Source organism: Cervus canadensis, chromosome 8, assembly GCF_019320065.1.
Source record: "Cervus canadensis isolate Bull #8, Minnesota chromosome 8, ASM1932006v1, whole genome shotgun sequence".
Lineage (NCBI taxonomy): Eukaryota > Metazoa > Chordata > Mammalia > Artiodactyla > Cervidae > Cervus > Cervus canadensis.
In genome coordinates, this window is record NC_057393.1 from 3,010,266 (window position 1) to 3,035,265 (window position 25,000).

Genomic DNA, 25,000 nt, shown 5'->3' on the forward strand with positions numbered 1-25,000 from the left:
GTGTACTATCTCAGTGCACAGATCTGATGTCAGCAGAGTGTACTCGTGTATAGGAACTGCTCATTACAGGTTTTCTGAGGAAGCACATTGTCTGCGAGCCCCAGAAGCCGATCGGCTAGGATTGCTCAGTAATCAATACCGCAGCGACTGATGGCCCGGCGAGCACACACCACAGCTGCGGCCACCCTTTCAGGGACTTCCCAGTAATTAGCCGGGGCTCCGCTGAAGCACTCCACCACGGGTCACTTTCTTATCAGTCAGGGGAAAGTCTCCTGAAGGCTCTATCTTTTAATTTGACTCTCTTTAACTGTTTCCTTTCAAGGGGGCCGGTGGGGCCACAGCCACCGACACCCCGGCCGGGGCTGCTGTCCTGGGGGAGGGTGTGGGGGTGTCCTTGTCAGGGTGACACCCCGTGGAGTGACCCACTTCAGGGTGGACAGTCCGGTGGCGTTCAGTCCAGTCACAGGGCTGGGCAGCCACCATCTACTCACAGATGTTTCTGCTGCCCCCCAAAGGAGACCCCCTGCCCAATAGACACTTGCTCCCTGTCCCCCCACGCCCCCTCCCACCCCCACAGCTGCCAGCCAGGGTGCCTTTCCCCACTGCATCTTCTGGGTGGTTTTCTTGACTCATTTTTCTGGTCGAGGTTACTAGCTATGAAGAATCTCCTGGTTTTGTGTTCTGGATCCAGTAACTGAAAACAGGGTTGATCTGGGATGGGGGGGTCCCTGCTGTCGGGGAACCCCGGAAGCTGTCAGCCATGACTCGGAAATGCTTTGGGACTTTTGACGGGTAACATGGAGGCCGATCCGTCAGTATTAGTTTGCTGCTTGTTAAAAGCTCAGCCTTAAGATGGAAAATCGAGTCCCCCACCCCCACCCCAGGTACCAGCCTTTTTAGTGTGGGCTCAGATTTCCCGCCTTGCCATGATGGAGGGCCAGGAGCAGCGGTTGGCAAGCTGGGACTGAGGCTGGGGTCTGGCGAGGGAGGGGCTGCAGGAGGCAGGCTCTGTCCTGGGGGTGGGCTCCATGAGCTCCGGGGATCTGGGGTCAAGGCCTCCTGCCTCAAAGCTCACAGTCCCCCCCTTTTCCAAGCACCCACAGGCCCGGGGACAGTCTAAGACTTGACAATTAAAAATCTAAAAAAACAAACATCATTGCATATAGGGTTTCTTGAGAGGCTGTGAATAGGTTGTTTCAGACACGTGATACCCACGTGCAAAAGACAAGCCTCGAGACAGCTCGAAGTTTCCTTTTCCTCCTCAATCGCCAGGGTGCGCGCGCCAAGCCCACTGCCTTTCTAAGGAGACAATCTATTTCTCCTTTGACCAGAGGGAGAGAAATCATTATTCCATGATTAGTGGCTTCGGTTAGGTAAGGCAGAAGGCGGCGGGGATGAGCCGTATTAATTACCCCACGCTTGCCGGCGAGACCGCCTTCTCAGTGATTTGGCCACTGGGAAGTTGCAGCTTTTGATAGAAGTGGGCAAGTTCTGAGCTCCCGGAAGCAGGAGGAAGGCGCTGCTGTCAGATGAGAGACATCTCATCAGCTTTTCTCTGACAAACCAAATTCATTCCTTATGTAATTGATAACGGCCTTGGCCAATTACTTCACACATTACAATACACAGAGGCCCCCTTTACAGGTTTTGCAGGGCTGTAATTAGCTATGCTAATATCCCCTTTATTGGCCCTAATATTGCTCAACACCTTTTGCCATCCTGGAACCCACTAGAGCCCCATGGCCTGTCAGGACCGCTGATTATTGAGAAGGATAGCTTTAATCAAACATAATTGCAGTTAATTTTTCTCTCCTGCTCTGTTGCCAACGTCTAATGCCACGGACTCCTTGATATTCCATTAAATTACAATTAAACAGCCTCCTTTGTTTCTGATTGTCCTGAACAACACCACAAAGTTCTGTAGCCGCTTAAAGGAGAGTGTTTGGTCCTAATTGCCTGCGCGCTCACAAAGGGCCAATTTACACAATACCCATGTAGAATTTAAACAGTTCATAATGTAATGGATATTACACAGGAGCCTAACACTACAATTAAAATGATTTTCATCAGATAGAGAAGCTCTGGTTAATCAGCTTCATAAAAGTAAATATAAATGAACTAATTCATAGCTTAAACACACAGTAAGGGAGCAGACTCTGAAATTAGTCACTGCGGAGGGGGCTCGCCCCTGACCGTGGGATACCCGGGGTGGGTGCGGGCGTAAACGGTGGGTCCCCGTTATCCGAGACGCGTGCAGGGCGCCCGGGTCCTGCCGCGAGCACTTCCGGTAGCGCCGCGAGCACTTCCGGTGGTACCGTTGGCGAGGACGCGGCAGTGATGCCCGGAGACCACGCTGAACCTTCTGCCGAGGGCGCAGCCCTGCCGAGCGGCGTCGGAACCGTCCCTGCAGAGGGGCGGGCGGCCTGGGCTCTCGAGCTCAGACTGGCGCTCTCAGGGGCTGGGCCCGCAGCCCTGCCCTCGCCGCCCCCAGGTGGAGGACCCCGGGCCCACCCTCATAGGATGATGCTCTTGAGAGAGGCGCCTGCTGTTTTCAGCGCGCCTAAGCGCCAGAGGGGCTCACCCATGGGGCCCCTCGCCTAATCCCTGCTGGCTCTAAAAGAGGAAACCCGATGTCCAGAGTCACGCGCCCGCACCTTCCCCCTTCTCATCGCCGCTGAGAACTTGTCCAGGATTTTGCACGCAGTTTGCGAGCAGAATATTGCCGGGGAGTTTCGACTGACGTGTAGCAATGTGCCCTGAGCTGCCGCTTCCCCTCCTGCCTGGGAGAAACAAGTAAATAAAGCCCATATTTCAAGCTTGATTTACTCTGGTACCTACTGTGAAAGATGATGACTCTTTAGGGAAATAAAGACAGGGTCAGGGAATTAGTGTACATAATGGTCATTTTGATGATGGGCCAACAGATGCAACCGGGAACACACTGTACACAATTAAGCATAATGTACTAATGACAGGTTAGAATTTTTATCGCCTCTTCGCCATCCAGCAGCAAATCCATGGTTAGCAGTAATAAAGAGTTTATTGGTGTTAAAGCCAAAGATTTTCTGACATAGGAAAGATTTTTCCTTTCATAACAAGAGTATTAAATCCTTTGTGTACCAGACTCTAGAAGTGAGATATGTAAAGTGCTTGTCAGATATTCCTTAGGAAAAAGCCAATTAAAGGGTAATTGAGTAAAGGATGAGAATTACCATTCGACCTCACATGTGCCTCTGCTCTCAGCCTCCCCAGACTGCAGGAAGCCCCTGCCGGTGGAGACCCGCGCTGGGTGGGGACTTGGGCCGGTTGGGTGGGTGGGGTCAGCAGCCACGCGTGGGCTGGACTGGACCGCCCACCTCGGGGAGGCCTGATGAATCCTCCAGGAACAGGAATAAGGGCAGAAACTGGGTGCAGGCCTCCTCTTCCTCCTTTGTCTGTCCCCACACGTGTTGGGCCTTGCTTCGCCTGAGTGACTTGAGGCCGGACGCTGGGGAGGAGCCCTGCTCTGCAGGCCCCACACTCAGGCCTGCAGGTCTCTCCCAGGTGCTTTCGCTGCTCTTCAGAAACTTGGAAAAAACCCTACTGTTGCCTACATGTCCAGCATGTGTAAGCGTGTGTGACTGTGCGCCCGTTCTACAGTGGAGCCCCAAGACGTCTGGGATGGTTCCGGGGCCCAGCACCCCACTCTGCCCCTCTCTGGAGCAGCCAGCGGTCAAGGCCCCTGGTGACTGCACATGGAGTGGCCGTGCAAGCTCGGTGCCCACTCTGCCCCCCTGGAGGTGAACGGGCGAGCGGGCTAAAGAGACAGCAAGGGCTTGGAAGACACCCGCTCTGGAGCGGGGAGATCAGGCCCCGGATGAAGGGCTCCCCCGGCCGGCTCCGCAGATGAGCCGGGTGGTAATGTGTGGAGTAATTGCACCGGAGTGGCTGTCCCCAAAGTGGAAACCTAATTGCCTGACAGGACGGTGACTCGGTGACGCCCTCACCTTGTTAGGCCCTTCGTGATGCGGTTGGGCGCGGGGTGGCCGCAGGTGCGCCTAATTTACCTCGCTGCGGAGCGCGTGGAGCTTAATTGCACAGTGGTTGTTAGGAGAAATTGGTGGGTGGACGGCCGGGTGGCTTACTGTACGTGATGGCAGATGGTGTTCAGAGGCGCGGCGAGCTGAGTGTATAGGTGAGGAGAGTTAATAAAAGATGTAAATTCCGGCCTAAAATAGCGAGGCCGCGCGGGATGTAAGGAAATTTAATTAAGTGGCCACTATTCTTTTTCCCCGCCAGTCAGTCGGGTGTTCCTCTGCTCTGGTGGAAAGTCGTCCCGGGTACTCTGGGAGACGCGAATCTCGTCTCCTGGATCTTCTTTATTTTCTGAGACGATAAGCTGCTGCAAGGAACCTTGGCTTTCAGGTTGAAGTCAAGGCGATCACATGAAGCTTCGTAAAAACTGGGTCATCATCCAGTGGAACATTGAGATTCGGGAGGAAAATGGAGAAGATGAGTGTTGATGGCCGTGTGGATGTGTGTCAGCCCTGAGGCCCCCGCTTTGTTGGGCTCAGGACACCCCTGGCTTTCTTGAAAGGAGACACCCCCCGTTCTCCCGCGGCTGGGGGTACAGCCAGGCCTCCCGGGGTCTGTGCGCCTCTATCACAAGTCAGGGTGTCCAAGTCTATCTCAGAGCATGTGGGCGTTGGGAGGACAAGGTGGTGATGTCTTTGTCACAGCATTCAGAACACTTTGGGGACCCCTGAAATGTCATGCTTCCGAACAAGACCAGGCCTTGCTGGGGAGCAGAACCGTTTCCACGTCCCGCCTTGCTCTCCAACCAGGACAGCGAGCATTTCCTTGACACACCTGGGGGGCCTTGATCAGTCCCTTAAAACCACACGTAGGCCTTTCACAGATATCACCGCCCGAAAACAGCATCCCCTATTTTCTCTTAAGATGTGTACTTATTGTAACTTGAAAAACTCTCCTTTAAAAGTGTGGCAACCCACGCAGTGGTGGCCCCTAGGATTGGGTTGCCAGGTAGAATTCACGCCCTGTTAAATTTGAATTTCGGATAAACAATTTTTTTTTTTTTTTAAGGATAGATATATCCTTTGGGATTCCCAAGTGGCTTAATGGTAAAGAATCTGCCTGCCAAGGCAGGAGACACAGGAGATGCAGGTTCGCTCCCTGGTTGGGAAGATCCCCAGAAGGAGGAAATGGCAACCCACTCCAGTATTCTTGCCTGGAAAATCCCATGGACAGGGGAGCCTGGTGGGCTACAGTCCATGGGGTTACAAAGAGTTGGACACGCCTGAGCAACTGAGTATGCATGCATGCTTTGGGACAGGCCTGTCCAAAAAATTATTCGTTGTTTATCTGAAATTCAGATTTAACTAGGTATCCTGTGTTTTTATTTGCTGAAGTTGGCAGCCCTCTCTAGGGTGGACAGGTCCCCAGGGGTTAATGGTTGTGCCAAGATCCAGGTGAGAAATGGCCAATCTAAGTCACAGTTGTTATTTTAGAGCTTGGAAAAGCCCCAGGCATCAAGACAAATGTAAGTCACTCCTTCCGCACGTGGAGACAGTGGACACTGGCCACTGGACCTGGGGGTGCCTGCCTGGCGGCCCCCGGCTCGCTCTCTATCGCCCCCTACAGGGCAGCCGGCAGATGGCGTGGGGTCGTTTCCCCGGCTCCCCAGGCAAGAGTACCTTTCAAAAACTTTGTGTCTGTGTCTCATAATCCTAACAAATATCCATTTTTTGTATCTTTGTAGATTCTTTCTAAAGTTTTTCCTCAAGTGCAATCAGAACTGTTTGAAGAATGCAGGCAACCCCCGGGACATGCGAAGATTCCAGGTACGCGATTCTGGACCGCGGTCTGCACTTGCAATATGCAAGTCGAGTTCTCTGCTGTGTGGTGGTTTGGGAGTCAATGTGTAGTTCTCAGGGGCCTGGGTGCAAACCAGGATGGGTTCATTTGATAGAACCTTTACATCGAATGCTTTGAAATGATGTGGCACCTTGCGTTGGCCAGAGCCATGGAGCCCGTTGAGACATGACAGAGTGAAGTCTGCTCTGGAAATGATGTGCGTTTCTGCTGTGATGAGGGGGTGTGTGTGTGTGTACATTGCGGTGGGCACATTGCCTGGCGCTGCATGTTAGGCGGCAGGGTACCCCAAAATCAGAGGAATCAGAGCTGTAGGTTAGGTTGGAGTCTGTCTTACATTCAACCATGGTCAGTCCTATGAGTGTGTTCCAGAGAGACTTGAAGGATCTTTTCAAGTCAAGTCCTCCTAAGGTTAGCATCTCACTTAGTCTGTTCCCTCACTCATTCCTCACTTGGTTGGTTAGACTTTGGGGGCCACACTGAAGATCTTCCTTAGGGATGGCTTAGTCTGTCATGGGGGAGGACTGCTGGGTAATACGTGGGGTCCCCTTCCAGGACCGAGGGGCTGCCTCATGGGGGGGGCTGGACTTGTTCCAGGCTGGCCTCCCTCAGTTGCGGGATGCTCCTGCTGGTCAGCTTCCCTCCTCCCAGGAATCTGCTGATTCCCTGCCTACGAGCTGGACTGCGTCCCTGCACCCAGGCTGACTCGTCCTCTTCTTGGCCTCAGATCCCAGGATTGGCTCTCAAGGAGTGAGATGGCGAGCTAGTTTGGGGTTCGGTTGGTTTTCAGTTGGATAAATTATGATCCGTTCACACTGTTCTTACCTTTGTGAATGACCGGGAGGTGGCTTCGGGGGAAGGGTGCTCAGCACACAGGATGGATTACTTTACTGACACCGTAAAAATATCTGGGCCGGGACACAGAACTGGTCCTTACCCGCCAGAGAAGAACGTGGGCGACCATTGCTAGGCTGGGTGTTGCCAAATGCTTCTTCTTTGGCATTTAGACTAGTTTACCATCAAATCACTCAAGGCTTTTCTGGAAGTGTAAGTGATGCTCCAGTCTTTGGGTGAAACACAGGACCCCTGTCTTGGCATCCAGCCCAGCAGGCAGAGGGGGTGGAGCCGGCGGCCAGCCTACAGTCACGTGCAGGAGTCACGTGTTTCCTGCAGGCAGCGGGCCTGCTTCCTGTCCTTGGGCACGGGGCTCCACACCGGTCCCTCAGGTAGACTGGAGGTCACACGAGGCTCCGCAGTGGCCACAGGCAGTGTCGGGCACACGTGGGGCCGGCAGTTCCTAGAAGGGCCTCCTCCAGTCTCTGGAGCTGCTCGCCCTGCCTCTCGGGAGGCTTAGCTGAGCTGAGCAGCAGGTCAGGGCTTGCACACGTTTCCAGCCCGTTCAGTCTCAGGACCTTTCTGTAGGTGCACGGTGGGGCCGGCCGGCCGCAAGACGGAACACAGCCCACCCACTCTCTGCTCTGCGACGCTTTTCCCTTGGCGACTGACCTATATAGATGACAGAGCAGAGATGGTGTCTTTTTGTGTGTTTATTTTTATCCTTTCTTGTTTCTTGAACTTACCACAATCGAGGAAAAGAGAGGGTCAGGTCTGTGGCTCGGGGTTACTTCTGTGTCTCTGCATCCCACGTGGGGGCGTGTTGGTCGAGGCCCCTCTGTGCCCAGGGTGGGGTCTGGCAGACAGGCTGCCCGGAGGGCATCTGCGTGACCCTGGCATCAAGACTGCCAGGCCACTAGTGGCCCTGGAGCGGGGTCAGGGCCACCCCTGGGGATGGACCTGGGGATGCCGGCGGTGGCGCTGGCATTATTTCGAAGCTCAGAGGGGCCTGTGCCCTGGAGACTTGCACAATCTTGGCAGCACCCACAGCGAGAGAGGGCCGTCCAGGAAGGTGGTCCCTTCCTTTGGGGAGTGGAGGGTCTGGTGGGTACTCGTCCTACCTCACCGTCTTCTGTGGGGCGTGAGACTTTTATAAGAAATCAGTTACTCACAGATACCTTGACATATAAATATGTAGCTTTGCCTTTTTGAAAGCCTTTTCCTTATAATCAGTTTTATCTGTCAGTTTTTTAAACTAGCAGACTTTTTTTTAGAGCAATTTTAGGTTTACAGAAAAGTTTCACAGAAAGTGTGAAGAACCCCCACGAGCCCCTGGCCACCCTGCCCTGCCCCCTTCCATCTCCCCCCAACTCTCCCCTGCATCTTGCGTGTGTGGCTCCTTGCTAACTAAGGTCCACCACGGCTGAGGCTTTTCAGCACCTCGTGTGGCAGGCTTTGACGTGTGCCCACCTCCTGGTGCCCCTGCACCTGCCCAGCTGTCCTCCGTGAGGCCATGGTTCTTCGGTGGAGCTGGCTGTCCCTGCTGTCCGAACAAGAACCGGGGCTCCCCACACCCCAGATCCAGGCTCTGGCTCACGTCTCTGCCACCCCTAATGCGTTATGCAGAGCCCTCTGTCCAAGGAGGATCTCAAGGCTGGTGTCATTTCCTATTTCCTGAGTCGTTAGTTAGGCGGGTGTACTGATTCTGGGGTGCTTGTCACAAGCTCCCCGGGGACGATGTCCCTGGGAGCAAGGCTGTCCCTGCCGGCGCGACTTCCTCCCTTACTCCTGTGAAGTACTGAGCCTGGAGAGGGCCTGAGCCTGGATCAGGGCCGAGTCATCCCTCCATCAGGAAGCTCGTTCCCTGGACAGAGTGGTCCTCGCCTTCCTCACCGTGAACTTGAGAAAGGATACTTTCCCTGCTCGGAAACCACTTTATTCCTATTCAGCTCAGTCTTTTCAGATGCAAAAATGTTCATTACCAGATGCGGGCTGTAACTGTGACATTGACCTGGGCTCATGTGATGATAGAATGTGGGCAATAGGAACAGCTTCTGATTTATGAAGCCTTTTTTTGGGGGGGTGGGGTGGGGAGAGGAGTAGGGGCAACTCTGAATTCTCACAACTCCTCAAGGAAGGACAGTCTCCAGTGAACCCATTTTAATTAGATAAACTATCTAATCAATATGTGAACAGATCAATCAGAACAGTAGCTTTAAGACGAGTGGCTGGAGGGGTGTTTCTGCAGCTAATGGCGAAGAAGAATTTTTCCCTCTGAATTGAATTCACTTGTTAGCATAATAAGAGATTAAACTGTAATTAGTGCAGCGGGTTTGGAAGAGAAGCAATCTTGAGTCACAACAAAACAACCCACCCAGCCCATTAGCCAAAAAAGGCGGCGAGTGTGCGTCCGTGGCTCCAAGGAGGCTCCCGGGAGCGGTCGCGGGGGCCGGGGGCTGGCGGGGCCGCGCTCCCGCCTGACCCGGGTCTCACCGGTGCTTGTCTCCGCAGGTTGTCGTATCCACCACGGTCAACGTGGACGGCCACGTGCTGGCCGTGTCCGACAACATGTTTGTGCACAACAACTCGAAGCACGGGCGGCGGGCGCGCCGCCTGGACCCGTCAGAAGGTACGGCCCCTCCTTATCTGGAAAATGGTAGGCACACGCTAGCGTCTTCTTTTATTTGCCATGCTTCCTTTTCTCTGCGCCATCCTTCCTGTCCTCTTTTTGTGTCCGGTTGCCCCTCCCTGGTCAGACCCACGTCCTCGGGGCGGCCCCCTCCCCTCCCCTCCCTCGCTGGCGGGGTCGGGGGGCTCGGCTTTCCCACCCTCCTCACCCCCATGGCCCTCACTTTATTGGTTGGTCTGTGTCTAAGCTTTCTTTTGCTTAGAGCATTTCCTGAAGTTTTAATTTATGTGGGGTTTTTTTTTTTTTGGCTTCTTGTAAGCCTCCATCCGCGTCATCCCTGAGGCTTTGGGCACCTGCTGGGGTGCTCACATCCTGGTCCCGTGGGCTTCGGGGACCTCCTGGCCCTCCATGGAGAGAGAGCCTCTGTGTGTGTGTCTGTGTCCACACATGGGGGCGTGAGTGGAGGAAACGAGAAAAAAAACAGCATAAAATGTGTACCAAATGCTGCCAAGTGATGGACTTCTTGTTTTGCTTGTTGAATGAGAAGAAGTTCAGTAAGGGTGATAGGCTCGTAAGTCAGGATCCAGAAACACAGACACGGACCTTTCCAAGCCACCCTGTCACCTGCTCCGTGTGGACGGGCAGGTACCTCCATGTGTCACCCCCCCAACGGAAAGTCTGGTCCCCGGTAAAAGAGTCCATGAGAAGCATGAGACCCTGACCAATAAGAGCCATGGGGAAAGCGATGTGAGTTTTCTTTTTTAAGTGAATTGCAAACACAACAGCATGATTAAACTCTTCAGAGCAGAAAGAGCCCGTAGACTAAGCAATTTTAAGACAGACTCTCTAGACTGAGGTCTTGGGTTCAGGGCAGACAGACTGCTCACAGGAAAGCGGATGGATCCGGTGCGGATCATCAGAACGAAGCACGATTCAGACATCAGAACTGGAAGACAACTTATGAATCTGCTGCAGTCCACAAAAATAAACTAATTTGTTTTTCTACATTAATGACTAAGGTGTAAGAGAACAAAAATATAATAATTAAAGGTCGCCCTGGGCGCCAGAGTCATTAGTATCTGTGACGTACTGTTTATCTCCTTTCTCCGCAGTGAAGGTAGGTGTGTGTTTTGCTTAGTAACCATCACTAATGAGGTTCACAATTAAGAAGGCTGGATCCTAGTCCTCGGTCCCTGCTTCCCCAGAGGGCCAGAGCTGGCAACGTGATAGGTTCAGGATGGCCCCACGGCCCTCTGGTGTTCGGTTGTAGTCTGGGTCCAAAATCAGCCTCCTCTAATGAGCTATTATGATCTGAGCAAAGTACCAGTATTTATTTTTGTAAGTAGCATGAAAAAGCATTTGACTGTAAGCAGAAAATATAGCATTTAGGAAAATAAAGGCCACTCGTGGGTACCTTGGAGATAAAACCCAACTCATCAAGAGCTATTTGGAGAAGCAGTCTGGCTTGAAATTTTTTTTTTCTTTTTTTTTTTTAGGTTTTTCAGGTTTTTTTTTTTTAATCAACATTTAAACTAAGTCACTTTCTTGCAAGAGATTGGAATATCTTACTCCACCCCCAAAAATGACTCATAAGTGAAAGATGCAAATGGGTGACTCTGAGAACTGATCTATGTGGGTCTTTAAGAAAGGCATTTGCCGTCAGGGGGGAGGTTTCTGTTGGCTGCTCTGTAACTGATGCCGGTTCTCGGGTGCCCCGCACAGCACGACAGGGGTCTCTCTGGGACCAAGAGAGATGCTGCCCCGACCCCCCGTGAGGCCACTTAGGAAGCTCACTTCCGGCCAGTCTGCGTCAGTCCCTGTCTTCCTCTGCCTGGTTGGTGCTGCCACTGGGTGCCATCTTGGCTTTGAACAGGGCCTGCATTCTTTAAGGAAGAGCTGCCCCCAGAAAGCACAGATCTGGGCTTCTCTGCAGCCTCTCCTGGCTAACACCTCATTATCCAATCATCTAATATTCACCAGCAGTGTGTACACACTCGCTGATGATTTCCAAGTGAACTAATTCCCCCTGCTGCCGTGGATGTCTGCCATCGCGTCCTCTGAGCTCACAAGAAAGCAAGGCAGATTATTTACAGTATTGAACACAAGCGACGGAAAACAACCGTGCTGCCTTCCAGCGTGGCCCAGAAGAACCCGCGCTTTCTTTTCTTTTTTTTTTCCCTTGTCACTTGTCCCTTCGTAAATGACTCCAGCCCTGTTTAAACCTTGCGTGGGCCCTGCCCAGCACCCGGCCTGCAGCAAGGGCGATTTGCATGCCAAGTGCCGTAATGCGGTTAGGTTTATGCAGCGAGGACGGCGGAAGCCAGGCTGCGGGGGCTTTAGCGAGTTAAGGGAACAGATGGCCCTAGGAGAGGTAAAAGGTATAATCCCATCAGCTGGAGTATCAGCCAGCCATCTGGACATCTCGAGCACAATTACAAGACATTTTAGCAGGCAGAACAAAGGAGTCTTCATGAGGCAAGATTAGGCCTGTTGGAGGGCCTCGATATTGTGAATGCAGGGAAGGTGACACGCGCTGTGGTGTTACTCGGGAGAGCTTGCTGATTACCAGGAACCAGGACAGGAAGCTGTTTACTAACAGAATCCTGGATGAAACCCTCCCTGCCCCCACAGAAAGGCCGGGGAACCCCAACAGTTCAGTCAGCATCTCGGGGTTCAGGTGGCATCCACCTTCACTTTCTGAGTTGCCCGTGCTGGCCTCAGGCGTCGGGCACCCTGGTTCCCAGACCAGCCCGTTCCTGTGTGTGTCCAAGGTGGGTGGGGGAAAGCTGGGGTGCCCTTCTCCCCCGCAGGCTGAGAGGGGGGCTCCCGGAGTTAAAGCAGGTCTCCGCGCAGATCAGATGAGCAGGGCGGGAGGCCCCTGGAGGGAGTCTGGACCACAAGGAAGAGTGGGCCGACCAGGCGGTGTCTTCAGGGCTGCACCCCAGCACGAGGGAGACGGGGGTGGGGGGGGAAGGGGCTGGGGGGCGGTCCCTTCCCGCCGCATCCCTGCTCCTCCTCGCCCGACTTCAGCCGCGGTGCCAGCTCCCGTCATCTGCTCGAGTGTATTGTGCACGTCTATCATTAGATCTCGGACGCTGTCTGTGTAATTCATTTTGCTATGGTTCCCATTGAACACATGTTCCCTCTCTCTGTGTGCATTGAAATGTATGCAAATACAGGCAGGAGGAAGATGGCTATCGCCGCGGAGGAGGCGAGGCCGGCCCCGGGATCTCTCTGCCGAGGAGCCGAGCTGTGGCTTCTCCACTGGGCCACAGCTGCCAGACAGCCATCTCCTGTGCGGGCAGGAGAGCCTGGAGTTTTTTTTTTTTTTTTTTTCCTTTTCTCACCTCCAAAGTAAATTTGTTTACTGTAATTTTTTTTTTTTTTTGTGAATTATTTGCCATAATTGGCTGTGCTGATGAAGGTCACCCCCTTGGAGGGGACTTGTCAGTCTTTAGAGAGCTGATCCTTTTCAAATGCTCTCCATGCAATTAAGAAAAGCAAATGTCATTCGGAAGCCTCAGAAATGAAAATTTGTATGAACTTATTAGCATGAAGTCAACAGCGCTAGTTAAGGGCAGGCTCCCCGTGTGTGCTCTGCGCGTCTGCTGCCGAGGGAGCCTCGCGGGGATGAGCAAATAGAGCCCCCGCTAGTCCAACATTACAGCAAACAAAGGAAGGTGCTGTCGGCCCGGCTCAACAACAGTACCTGCCGTGATTAACTCCCGCGTCTGCCGCTGCCTCTGACCCGTCAGGGAGCCATGCGCAGGCTTCCGGGAAGTCCTGCTTATGAAGACGTGCGGCCAGACCTGACCCCGAGTCTAAAACAGTGCTTTATCTCGAGCTGAGCTACTCGGGGCGGGCGGGTGGGGGTGGGGGGGCTCACACGGGATGGACAGCCTAGTAAGGCCCTGGCGTCCTTCGGAGGCTCGTCTCTGCAGGCGCCGGGTGGGGGCCGCGTGGTCAAGCTGCCGTGTGTTTACGAAGCTTTAGTTACTGTTTTGGACAAACATCCACCAAGGTTGTCGCGAGCGGTGGAAGATCGGTGAATGGGGAGGGCCCCTCGGGCCAGGGGTTGAGCTCCTCCACCTCCCGCTCACCTCAGCGTCCGCCCCACCTCAACACCGGGAGGATGAGGGTGACATGGTGGGGGGGGGCCCAGGGCTTGCTGGGGGCTCCCCCTGTCTGTCCATGGAGGACCTAAGGCCCGCGCTGCCTCCTGTCTGGGCTGCAGTCGTGTCCAGATCGCGTCAGCTGGGAGACCCGGCAGATACCAGGGGCCACGTGGCCGCCCATCACGCAGGCCTCTTCTCCGTTGTACCAAAGATACAGACGGAGAGGCCCAGCATCCCGACCACGGTGCCCAGCCTGGCAGAGAAGGCCTGCCGGTCAGGGGGCCGTACCCCGCGTCTCCCCAGCAATCAGCTCCCTCTGCGCGGGGTCTCTGCCCATGACAGACCCTCTCAGGTGGCGGAGATGGCCCCCAGCCCTGTGCAGAAGAGCCGATCGGAGGCCGGAACAAAGCTGCCTCCTCGAGGCTGTGGCCTTCAGCCTGGCCTCCGCAGGCTCGAGGCAGGGCTGCTGGGAGAATGGGCCTCCTGGTCTTTCCCCTGTGCCCGCCCTTGCGGTCTGTCTACCCACCCCCCGCCCCCAGCAGGCCCCGAGCAGCAGCATTGTAATAACTCATGCAAATGTGAGCGCTCCGGAGACAAAGGGAGGTCAGGCCAGTGGCTGGGGATTCCTGTCGACAAACAATATTAGATGTAAAATGTGTACCTTTGACAAAAGTATTAATATCGTGCTTTTGATTTTTTTTTTTCCCCTGATGAAAAGTGAAAAGTAGTAATTGTGAAGTGACAGAGGAAAATGAAGTTTTGAACCAAAAGGCAAAGTTCGCGGATGGAAAAAACCCAACCCAATTAGCTGCTTATGAGGAATCGAAATGCAAGGCATTCGCTCCTCCATCTCCCCAACAGCCTTTGATTGACTCTGCTCAGATCTGCCCGCAAAGCAGATAAATCGACGTGCCACATGCACGCGATGCTTAATCATTTGTAATCGTCATATTTGCCCTGACACATAATTTGCTATATCAAGCCGCTTTCTTTTTTTTTTTCCTCACTCACTAGTATTCCGTGGCTTGGCCTTTGCTTTATAAAACATTTAAGGGTTTGCTTTAAACGCATCAACATGCTGCTCTGCGATTGCCCTTTGCGTGCCGCCCGGAGGAGCGGCCGCCCGCCCGTCTCCCGCGGTGCCCAGCGTGGCTGGAGGCGGGCAGCGTGGCGGCGGCGGGGTGGGCGCTGAGGTCCGGTTCTCTTGTCTTGTGTGAGCAGCCACTCCGTGCATCAAGGCCATCAGTCCCAGCGAAGGCTGGACCACGGGGGGCGCGACCGTGATCATCATCGGAGACAACTTCTTTGACGGGCTCCAAGTCGTGTTCGGGACAATGTTGGTGTGGAGCGAGGTAAGCCTGCGAGATCGGTCCGCTTCCCGCCGTGGCTTTGTCCGTGGACCATCTGACACTCGGTTGACAGCGCTGCCCGCTGCCCCATCCTCTGGAAGCCGACGGTGCGCCCGAGGCAGGGGCTTTTCCGGTGGGCGGGTGCAGAACTCGGCCCCCTCCCCACTACCCCAGCCCTGGGGTTTCAAACCTGCCGTCGAAGGTCCCGAGTGCCCTGGAACAATTAGTGCTAGAATTACTAGGAGCAGGTTTAAGGAGACATATGGTGGCAATTTTCATATGAATGATGCCCTGTGGCCTTTCCTGCAAACTACACCCGGGATCATTTGCAGACATTTCCCTGAAAGCACAACTGTAGGTCCTGAGTCTGGGTGACTGCTCAGAGGGAGCATTCCAAGACGATGGTCCAATTTTGCTCATTTTTGGTAATTGTGTCCAACTGGCAAGTGTCCGCCTCTTAGGCCCAGCGCTGCTGAAGGCCTCTTCACTGTGTGGTTCTTGTAGCTGATCACGCCCCACGCCATCCGCGTCCAGACCCCGCCGAGGCACATTCCCGGAGTCGTCGAGGTCACCTTGTCCTACAAGTCCAAGCAGTTCTGTAAAGGTGCTCCGGGGCGGTTTGTCTACACCGGTGAGTCCAGCTTTCAAGCTTTCCCTATCCGGGAGGGCCTCGCCACGGCCCCCGGGGGCCCTGCACAGGTTCTGCAGGGAGGACGGGCGGGTGAGCCAGGGGGTGGCGTCATTGGGGAAGTCTCTGCGTCCTTGACCAGTTGCTGTGACGCCGTGAACAGGTGCAGACCCCTGGGGCCGCAGGACCTGTCCCCTCGCCCCGTCTGTGGTCCTGCCCATCTCACCTGTAAAGGCACCACGTTCCCAGCATCCAAGGGGTGGCTGCCCCATGAGGTCCCAGAGGTCAGGCCGTGTCCCCAAGGTCACCCACACCTGTGGATAACAAGCAGGTCTCTGCCCGGCCTGTAGCCTCACACCGCACACCAGCCAGCTGCTGATGGAGGGTCTGAATTCTCTGCGGGGCTGGGCACGCGGACATCACCAGGAAGGGTCCCCTCTGACGTCCTGGTTGTCATCCGGAAGCCGTGTGCCGCAGTGCTTTGCACACAGGCGGCTTGGAGGACACGATGCGTCCAAGGCTGCTGTTGAGAATGAATAGGGCTCGTCCGCCTTGGGGCCTCTGGTCCTGCCGCCCGCAGAGGCTGGGACGTCTGAGAGAGCTCTGTGTGCTGAGCCCCTGGGGGATGAGGGCTTGTTCTCAGACAGGGTGGCCTCCACGTGCTCACCTGGTCAGGGTGGCCGGGAGGTCCCTGCGGGAGCCTGGGTTGGGCCTCGGGGTCTGACCGTGTGCCATTACCCATGCAGGGCGCCCAGGAGGCAGGTCTGGGCTCCCCTGGGATGTGGGCCTCTCCTCTGTCCAGCGGGTGGGTGATGAGGTAGAACCGAGGTCCCTTCCACTCAGGGGTGGGTTAAGGAGTGGAGGTGACTCACCCCCCTGCCCCCTTTAGGATGCATCAGATGCGAAGTGTAAGTTCTTCCGGCCGGCCCAGTGTCGCCCCAGGCCTGCACTGGACTTGGGTCCTGGCCGAGAGCAGGGCTGCTGTGTCCAGAGACGCCCAGACCCTTGACGGCCTGGGCTGCGGTGGCGCCTGAGTCCTCGACGGGGCGAGGCGGCCTCCAGTTGGGCCCTGAGCAGCTCTGAGCGAGTCAGCAGGGCAGGGAGGGGCCATTTCTGCCCCTGTGGCCAGTGCGTGCCGCCTGGGGCCCAGGGACAGTGGAGCGGGCGCTGATGGATGCCCACCTCCAGGGCGGGAGCTCAGGCCCCCTGGTGAGACTGGGAGATGAGGGACAGCAGCCCCCCACTGAGGCACCCAGCATTAATAAAGACCCGGGAAGCGGGGCAGGCAGCCGGGGCGTCCTGTGAGCCTCGTACCCGCGGCCACGGCGGGGGCTCTTCTGGGTGGACGGACCGCTGAGGCTGCCAGTTGTGGGGGGGGCAGGGTCCTTGATGGGCTGTCTCCCCGCAGTGCTCACCGCCTCTGCATGGCCACTGCCAGCCTGTGGGCACCCCCGCTGGGTTTCTGGCCGTGAGCTCAGGATATGGGCAGTGGGTGCCCCGCTCCACCCCGCCTGGTGTTGCCCAGGGGGCCTGGGGGACCCTTGACCCCTGCTTCCGCTGCCCCCTGGGTGCGTGTGTGACCTGAGGCGTCTGGGTCCCTTGGAGGAAGAGATGTATATTTGCTGGTGGCCTCTGAGTGGCCACGGGCCATGTGGGTGCTGGGTCGGGCCAGGCACTGGGGGGTGGGGACATCTGTAGACAGTGGGACCACCCAGCCCCGCCCCAGATGGACAGGGACCCTCCCCCCAAGTTAGCCTGTCTGGCCTCCCGGCTGTGCCCGCCGCGGGTCTCCAGATGCCCAGTTCTTGACCTGTGGGCTCTGGGTGCAGAGACCCTCAGGGTGTGGTCAGGGTGCTGACTCAGAAGAGACAGGACGGCAGGAAGGCCTGGTTCCTCTAAGCGCTCCAGGGGCTACGGGAGACTGCAGCCCCTGCGGCAGGGGAGCTGTGAGCTGGGCGTCAGGGCTGCAGGGAGGGTGTGCGGGCACCGCGGCATGGGCAGCGGGTGTCCTGGGGCCAAGGCCCAGCCACTCGGGTGCCATGGGGGGTGGTAGGTGAAGCTGGGGTGGCTCTCCCTAGCCGGCTGCCCCCAGCAGGGCAGAAAATCTTGCTTGGCCAGAGGCCCCCTGCCCACGGAGGAGTGAGTGTCCCCGAGTCCATTCCAGGGACACCCATGTCCCAGTGCCCATCTTCCATTTCTGCAGCCGATGCTGTGTCCACACCACGGTGAGGGGGCTTCTCAGACCCAACGTTTCGGGGTCCCAGCAGTCCAAGGCTCTGGGGTTTCCTCCACAAAGGGTTCTCCCGTGAATGGATGCTTCAATGAAGCCATTCAGCGAGCCAGGCCCCCTCCTGCTGGGGGCTTGTCTACGCCTCCCCCATCATTAACGGGAATATACATTTCAAACGTGCGTCAGGGCTAGGGGGCCCTGCATTCTCCGGGAGCGGAGGGAAGGTGGGGTCGTAACCTGTCTGACCTGGAAGCTTCTGTCTGATTTGTGCTGCCCTGGAGTTGACGGGACAGAGGCGCAATCATGGGGAATTGCTCTCCTCCGCAGGCTGCGCCAGCCCTCCTGGAGGCCGGACACCCTGCGGGCAGCCCCATCCCCTGGGCGTCTGGCTCCCATCACCGGCCTAGCCCACGGGGACGTGTCACCCCTGAGCCCTCCTGGGTGAGGCCGCCAGGCCTGGGGGCGAGGAGGCCCCCCACCCCCTGCCAGAGGCCAAGGTCTAAACGAGCTGTTTACAGCAGCTGAGAAACCCCAGATTCTTCTGAACCAGACCCGATGCGTCAGCCCAGAGTGGGTGTGCGGCGGGGGCAGGCCGAGCCCACCCGGCCAGGCCCCTTTGCCGGCTGCTCTCAGCCCTGGTAAAGGCAGAATCACCTTGGGAGGCGGCGGTAGTGCAGTTGATTAGCACGGTGAATTAAAAGAACGAGTCACAATGACATGTCCGGCTCCTGCGCACCAGTCCTTCATATTCCCAGCGCGCCTCACCCCTGTTGCAAGAAGGTCAAAAATTAGAGAGAGAGAACAATTTTCAAGCGGCTAGCACTTAGGAGCAGAATTAACAATCACTCTGTATGTAATTGCCAGTTAATAGTAAATTGCCTTCCAGACTGTAAAATGCAATATAAACGGGTGGGCACCTAAAATTAAATTAATGAGATATTTGCTGCATTTAAAAGTGAACAGTGCAAATTAATAACTGAGTGCAATGCTTGTTTTAATATTTGTCTAATAGTGGATCGTTTGCTCGTTTAATAATAATTAAAATAGTCCCGGAATATCCTACCTGAGAAACTCCGTGGCCAGAGAGAACAGTCTCACGTTTATAATTTCAGCCAGTAGAAAGACATCGAGTTGTTCAGAGCAATAAAAGAAATTATTTTTTAATTAGAATGTAAGCATTGCGGTGTTATTCGATTAAGACAAATTGGAATTTGTATGCTTCTAATTGAAATTATGTTTGAGGGAAAACTGCTTTTACAGACAGCGTTTGCGAGCGTGAGGTGCTTTCGCACAATCACAAGCGTCCCTTTTCCCAGCGTGTCCGTTTGGCAGAGGGTTCCCTGTGACACGGAAGGGCGGGAGCGGGGTGGCGGCGGCCTGACCTGCAGGCGAGGTTCCACGGGGCACCGGGTGGCCGCCGCGGGCCCTTCCTGTAGCCCTCTTGCGCCCGAGTGTGTGGCTGACCACCCCCCTCCTCAGTTTAGAGATTTCTTTTGCTCAATTAAAGGAATTATCACAAACGGCCAGGCGTCAGCATGCAGCCTGCCATGGGCACAGCCAGTTCAGTCACTGAGCAGGATGGCGGCAGAGCCCGTGCCAGGGCTGGAGTGGCAGGGCCCGGGCTCGGCGGCCGAGCGTGGACGAGACGGGGACAGGAAGACGGCCGCTTTCTGCACGGAGATGTGCCGTGCAGACACGAGACCGTCACTCAGCCAGTGACTGCCCGCAGTTTTCGTCCTTCCTGACATGGTGTTTGTTTCCTTCTTATTTTAAAAAAATCATTTCTTGTTGTTGTTCAGCCGCTCCGTCGTGTCTGACTCTCGGCGACCCCTTGGACGGCAGCACGCCAGGCCCCCTGTCCTTGAATACCTCCCAGAGTTTGCTGAAACCCATGTCCCTAGAGTCAGTGGTGCCATCCAACCGTCTCATCCTCTGCCACCCCCTTCTCCTTTTGCCTTCAGCCTTTCCCAGCATCAGGACCTTTCCCAGGGACTCGGCTTAAAACTGGCGACTTGTCGGGCGGGGGCGGGGTGGGGGCGACTGCTCTGTCTCGGGAGCTGTCTGGCAGCAGGGCTGGCTGTTGGCCCTCCCCGGGGCCACTGCGTCCTTTGGCAGCCTTCCGCTACCTAACCCACACTTGGCCCCGCCTCTCGAAGGGCGTGGGCGTTTCTGAAGTGTTTTAAAGTTCTTGTGTGTGCGTTCAGACGTGACTGTCAACAGCCATTGACACGCAGCTGAGTCGATACCCTTTGGCCACCGCCGTGCCGACCCGCTGTCTCCCAGCCCAGCGCCTCTCAAACAGATTACTTGTGTCCACAGAACGGGCGATTCCTAATTGCCTCCCACCAATCATACTATTTTTACTTTGCTAAACTGCTTGCTCACGCCTTCCTTCCCCTTCAGTGTAAAGCTACCTGATGATTTTGGTGATCGGTTTTTGACCATGGAGGTAGACGTGGGGGAGGTGTTTCCATTTCGGGTTTGGGGTTCGGGGGACGCTTTCAGCCCATGTCTGTGATTCCTGGGCTCCCCATCCTGTCTGTGATTCGAGGCCCAGCGGCGCTCAGCGGCTCCCCGGGTGTTCTTGGCTGTAGCGGGGACCCTGTAGACCCAGGGCCGTTGCTGGTCCCCGCTCGCCAGTCGGATGGTGTCAGTGGCAAGCTCTGCCGCCCCGGAGGACAGACAGACTTGCTTGTAACATGAGGGTGGTCAAGTGGAAAAGCAGCTTGGGAAGACCCCTTCAGGGCCCAAGAGCTGAGAGGGCCCCCAGACGGCGCCCGACTCCAGCAGGGTGTCTCAGCCGCCCCACCCACCTTTGCTCGTCCTTGACCGCGAGCCGGGGCAGGGGATGAACTTGTCCCTGTTGGCGGGGATGGTGTGGAGACCCCCAGTTGTCTCTGGGGCCACTGGTGGGGCTCCTCGGGGCCACGGAGGAAGGGGCAGGCCCCCTGGGGTCGTTTGCACGGTGCGCCCCCGCTCTGGAGCAGAAGGCGACCAGCGAGTCTGCCAGCACGCGGCGTGGCGTGGGGGACGCCCGCCCAGCCCCGCGTCCCTCTCCGGAGCCGGGCGGCGAGGCCCCCGGGCCCCTGCCGTCCCCTCGCCCGCCGTCTCGGAGGAGGCCGGAGGAGGAGACACGCCGTGTGTGCCGTTGCACAAGTAGGCGATTTGTCCTAATCAGTGACACCCATTTACTAGGATTGCTTAAAATGAACTATACCTCATCCAGAAATCGCACATTTAGAGGCGCTCCATTCATCATCTGAGAATTGAGGGCCAGTAAACTTTTCTGCTCCTCCAGTGGGATCATAGGCATGCATCAAAATGTTAGAAATGATTGGTGAGAGGAAGCTGTCACCCATTTATCAAGGAAAAGAACATTATTTGCTAATTTCCCAACCAGGCTGGTGACAGGGTGCTTCGTCTTTGGACCCACGGTGACCAGCATGGCCTTTTTGTTATTAGTACAAGTCAAGCGCTTTTGGGCAGTTGCTAACAAGACACATTTGTCTGTCATCAGAGGGGCTTTGCTTGTTTTCCAAGTGCTGTGACCACAGGCTGCTCTTCCCGGAGCCCGATGGCTGTGCGTGGCGGGGCCGCGCTCACCCGGGAGGGGAGCCGGCTGATAAATCAGGAAGTTTCCACGTCAAGGTGAAGGTATTGACTCTCAGCACCGAACCTGACGACATGGAGCCGAAAGGAGACAGCCATTCGTCTTCCCGGAGGACAAAGGGGTCACGGGTTCCCCTCGGCCTCCAGCCCCCCGCCCCACGGGGACAGGGCGAGTTTGGGACTTGACTTGGCGTCTCTGGTCTGTCAGGGCGCCCACCTGCTTCTGGGGCTGCTCTCAAAGCCCAGGGGAGTGACGGGAGCGACGGGAGAGCGGGGTAAGGCAGCGGGGAGGGGTGCGCAGATCAAAGCCGTGCACACCCAGGGGAGACCAGGAAGCGGCTGGATGATCAGCCTTCTCAGTGGAGAGCCCACCAAGGAAGCTGCAGGCCTTCTGCTGACCAGGAGCAGAAGCAGCAGGCCGGCCTGTGGTCCCGGGAGAGAAGGAACAAGAACAGTCCTGTCTGAACTCACAGGGGCCGCGGGCCTCCTTGCTCCACGTCCCTGTGAGTGGACGCACCCTGGAGTCCAGGGCTGCCCAGGTTTTCATTTGAAACCTTTGGGGAAGGTCTTGGGACTTCCCTGGTGGCTCAGCTGGTAAAGAATCTGCCTGCATTGCGGGAGACCAGGATTTGATCCCTGGGTTGGGAAAACCCCCCAGAGAAGGGAAAGGCTACCCACTCCAGTATTCTGGCCTGGAGAATTCCATGGACTATACAGTCCATGGGGTGGCAAAGAGCTGGACACGATTGAGCGACTTTCACTTTAGGCTCTAGGCTGAGGCTTGGATCTCAAAAGCTCAACCTGACAAAAAGGACATTTTTTAAAAAACTCATTTGAGTTGGTTGGGCCTTTTTTATTCAGTTGTATTCCATAAAAAGTGCAAGCTGAATCATTCTTTCTTAGGATGGCTTTTCAATAAAGCAGCAACACCTGGAACGCCTTCATCAGGGATGTGAGCTGTGTGCTCCACCCCCAGAAACACACACACAGACGTTTTTAAATGCTCTTAAGGAGCCTGTAGTCACTGGCTTGCACGAGGGCCCTGGGTGCATGTGGCGGGCGCGTGCGCTCCAGAAGACTCCTCACTGAGGGTGTTGAGTGTGAGACACACAGTCTCCCATGGAGACTGTGGGCCGCTGCCCATCTCGGGACTGGTGGACGCGGATTGTCTCTGGGGGATGCTCCTTAAAGGTGCAGCCTGGCGGCAGGTCCATCATTGCCCTCCCGATGCCGCCCTTCCCAACTCTCCCGAGGGCCCTTGCCTGCACCTCCATGTGTGGAGACCCCAGCTCCCGACATGGTGATCCCTGTTGGTGGGCCAGCCTCCCATGGGCCTGACCCCCTCCCACCCCGAGCACCTGCTGACCACCGAGGACCACAGCCAGGGCCTTTGAGCACCTGGAGGTGGGGGAGTTCAGCCGGACTTCGTCCCATCTTTTCAGCCCTTTTCATCCTCCCGAGGGACGCCCCTTGCCTGGGACTCCCCCGGACCTTTCCGTGTCTCAGCCCTGGGGGTGGCGCGGCTGTCCCGCCCAGGCTCAGAATCCGTGTGCCTGGCCCCGGGGCCAGCCGGCTGCTCTAGGCCCAACCGTCACCTCCGCCCGCTTCTGAGAACCAGCCCGGCGCCCTTCCTTCACGTCCCCAGCACAGGACGCCCGTGAGCCCGTGGGGATGACCACGCATGCGGGGCGCTCGTGACCCTCGCGGCATCCGGCCACACGGTCCCCAGGCTGGAGGCGGTTTGCCGCGTGTGCTCGTCGCTGGCGACACGGAGGCGGTTTTGAAAGCTGACCCGTTAGCACGAGCTACAGGGTATGAGGTGCTGGGGCTGCAGGCCCCCCGGAGACGGCCCGGGTCCTGGACGCCGCCCACCCCCCGCCTCCCCAACCGCTGGCCCCCCAGTGCTCAGGAAACGCCGTGGGCAGCAGTGGTCTTTCAGGGGAGCTGGGCGTCGGGGGCAGTGCGGAGGCCACGTGTCCACACAGCTGGGCCTTGACCTGTGGCTTCCCGTGGCCGGCGTCCCCCTGAGGCCCACCTGGGCCGGGTTCTCTGCAGGTGACCAGGGAGGGCCAGAGACCACCTGCGCCTCGTAGGTGCTGGGGGTGCGGCGTGCCTTCCCAGGTTCCCTAGGAGACCCAGCCGGCTTCACGCGGGCAGCCTGGGGCCTGGCTCCGGGCCGCCCTCGGCCACGTCCAGGGCCCCTTCCGGCTGCTCAGGAATGAGGATGAGAAGCAACAGCCAGGAAGTCCTGGAAGGGGCTCGGGGCTGTGGGAGGAGCCCCTGCAGATACGGCTGCCTGGGGCGGGCGGGCTGCACCTCAGCAGCGGGTCGGGGGTCTCCAGATGAGTCAGGGGGTCTCCAGGTGGGTCGGGGGGGTCTCTAGACAGATCGGGGGGTCTCCAGACGAGTCAGGGGGTCTCCAGGTGGGTCGGAGGGGTCTCTAGACGGATCGGGGGGTCTCCAGGCAGGTCGGGGGTCTCCAGGTGGGTTGGGGGGTCTCTAGACGGATGGGGGGGTCTCCAGGCAGGTTGGGGGTCTCCAGGTGGGTCGGGGGTCTCTAGACAGATCGGGGGGTCTCCAGATGGTCAGGGGTCTCCAGGCAGGTCGGGGGGTCTCTAGACAGATCGGGGGGTCTCCAGACGAGTCAGGGGGTCTCCAGGTGGGTCAGGGGGGGTCTCTAGACGGATCGGGGGGTCTCCAGGTGGGTCAGGGGGGTCTCTAGACAGATCGGGGGGTCTCCAGACGAGTCAGGGGGTCTCCAGGTGGGTCAGGGGGGGTCTCTAGACGGATCGGGGGGTCTCCAGGTGGGTCAGGGGGGTCTCTAGACAGATCGGGGGGTCTCCAGACGAGTCAGGGGGTCTCCAGGCAGGTCGGGGGTCTCCAGGTAGGTCAGGGGTCTCTAGATGGATCGGGGGTCTCCAGGCAGATCAGGGTCTCCAGGCACAGGGCAGGGCTTGAGCCCGGGGTGGGGGAGCTGGGGGGCGCGAATCTGGGCAGGGTGGCAGGGCCTAGGGGTGGGCAAGGTCCCAGGGGCCTTCTGAGCCCCACATGTTTGGGGGTTTGGGGGGCCCCTTGGGAGGAAACAGGACTGTTTTGCTTGAGAGACATAACCCGGGATGCTGTGCTCAGGGACCCTTGGCCGTGTCAGTATTTACACTGACCTTGGCACTGTCTTTAAAGGCTCTGACTTAGCGCCTTGCTTTTCTTCTTTATTCACCTTGAGAAGCCGGGAGTTAAAAATGCCTCCGTGGGGACTGGGGGTGGCAGCGGATCCTTCCTGAGTGGGGGGTCTCTTCCCAGGCCCCTCCCCCAGCTGGGGGCCTGCTCACCCCAGTTGCGGCCTCTGTTCTTTTACAGAAGTGCCAGACTCCCCTCTGACAGCAGTCAGACCACGAGAGGCCTTCCCTGGCTACGAGCCTGGCGGGCGTGCATGTGCCTCCAAATGTAGCTCACACAGCCTGAAATCCACCCGTTCGAGTGTACAGTTAAGTGGTTCTTAGGAGGGTCGCAAGGCTGTGTGACCACTAATGGAGAACGTTCCACGACAGAAGCGCCCAAGCGTCCGTCAGCAGCCCCTCTCCCGCTCCCGGCCCTGCCGAGCCTTGGCCACCGCGAGCTCTTCCTCTCTGTGCATCTGGCCGTCTGGACAGGGCGCGTGGTCCTGTGTGAGGGCTCTGATGGCTCACGGCCCCCGCGCTGTGCTGCCTTCCTCTGTGTGGCCGAGTGGTCTCCCCT

General features: G+C 57.1%; 1 protein-coding gene across 17 annotated transcripts in view; it reads left to right on the forward strand.

Moving 5' to 3' along the window:
• EBF3 (EBF transcription factor 3) overlaps positions 1-25,000 on the forward strand; it is a 127,785-nt gene that overhangs the window by 82,640 nt on the left and 20,145 nt on the right. For 12 of the 17 annotated variants that reach the window (XM_043475072.1, XM_043475071.1, XM_043475074.1 and 9 more), the window contains 4 exons: positions 5,759-5,840; positions 9,217-9,361; positions 14,671-14,801; positions 15,303-15,429. In XM_043475072.1, the coding sequence (XP_043331007.1) occupies positions 5,759-5,840; positions 9,217-9,361; positions 14,671-14,801; positions 15,303-15,429 (485 nt within the window). The remainder of the gene's footprint in view (positions 1-5,758; positions 5,841-9,216; positions 9,362-14,670; positions 14,802-15,302; positions 15,430-25,000) is intronic. The other 5 variants (XM_043475077.1, XM_043475076.1, XM_043475082.1 and 2 more) reach the window with 1 other exon arrangement.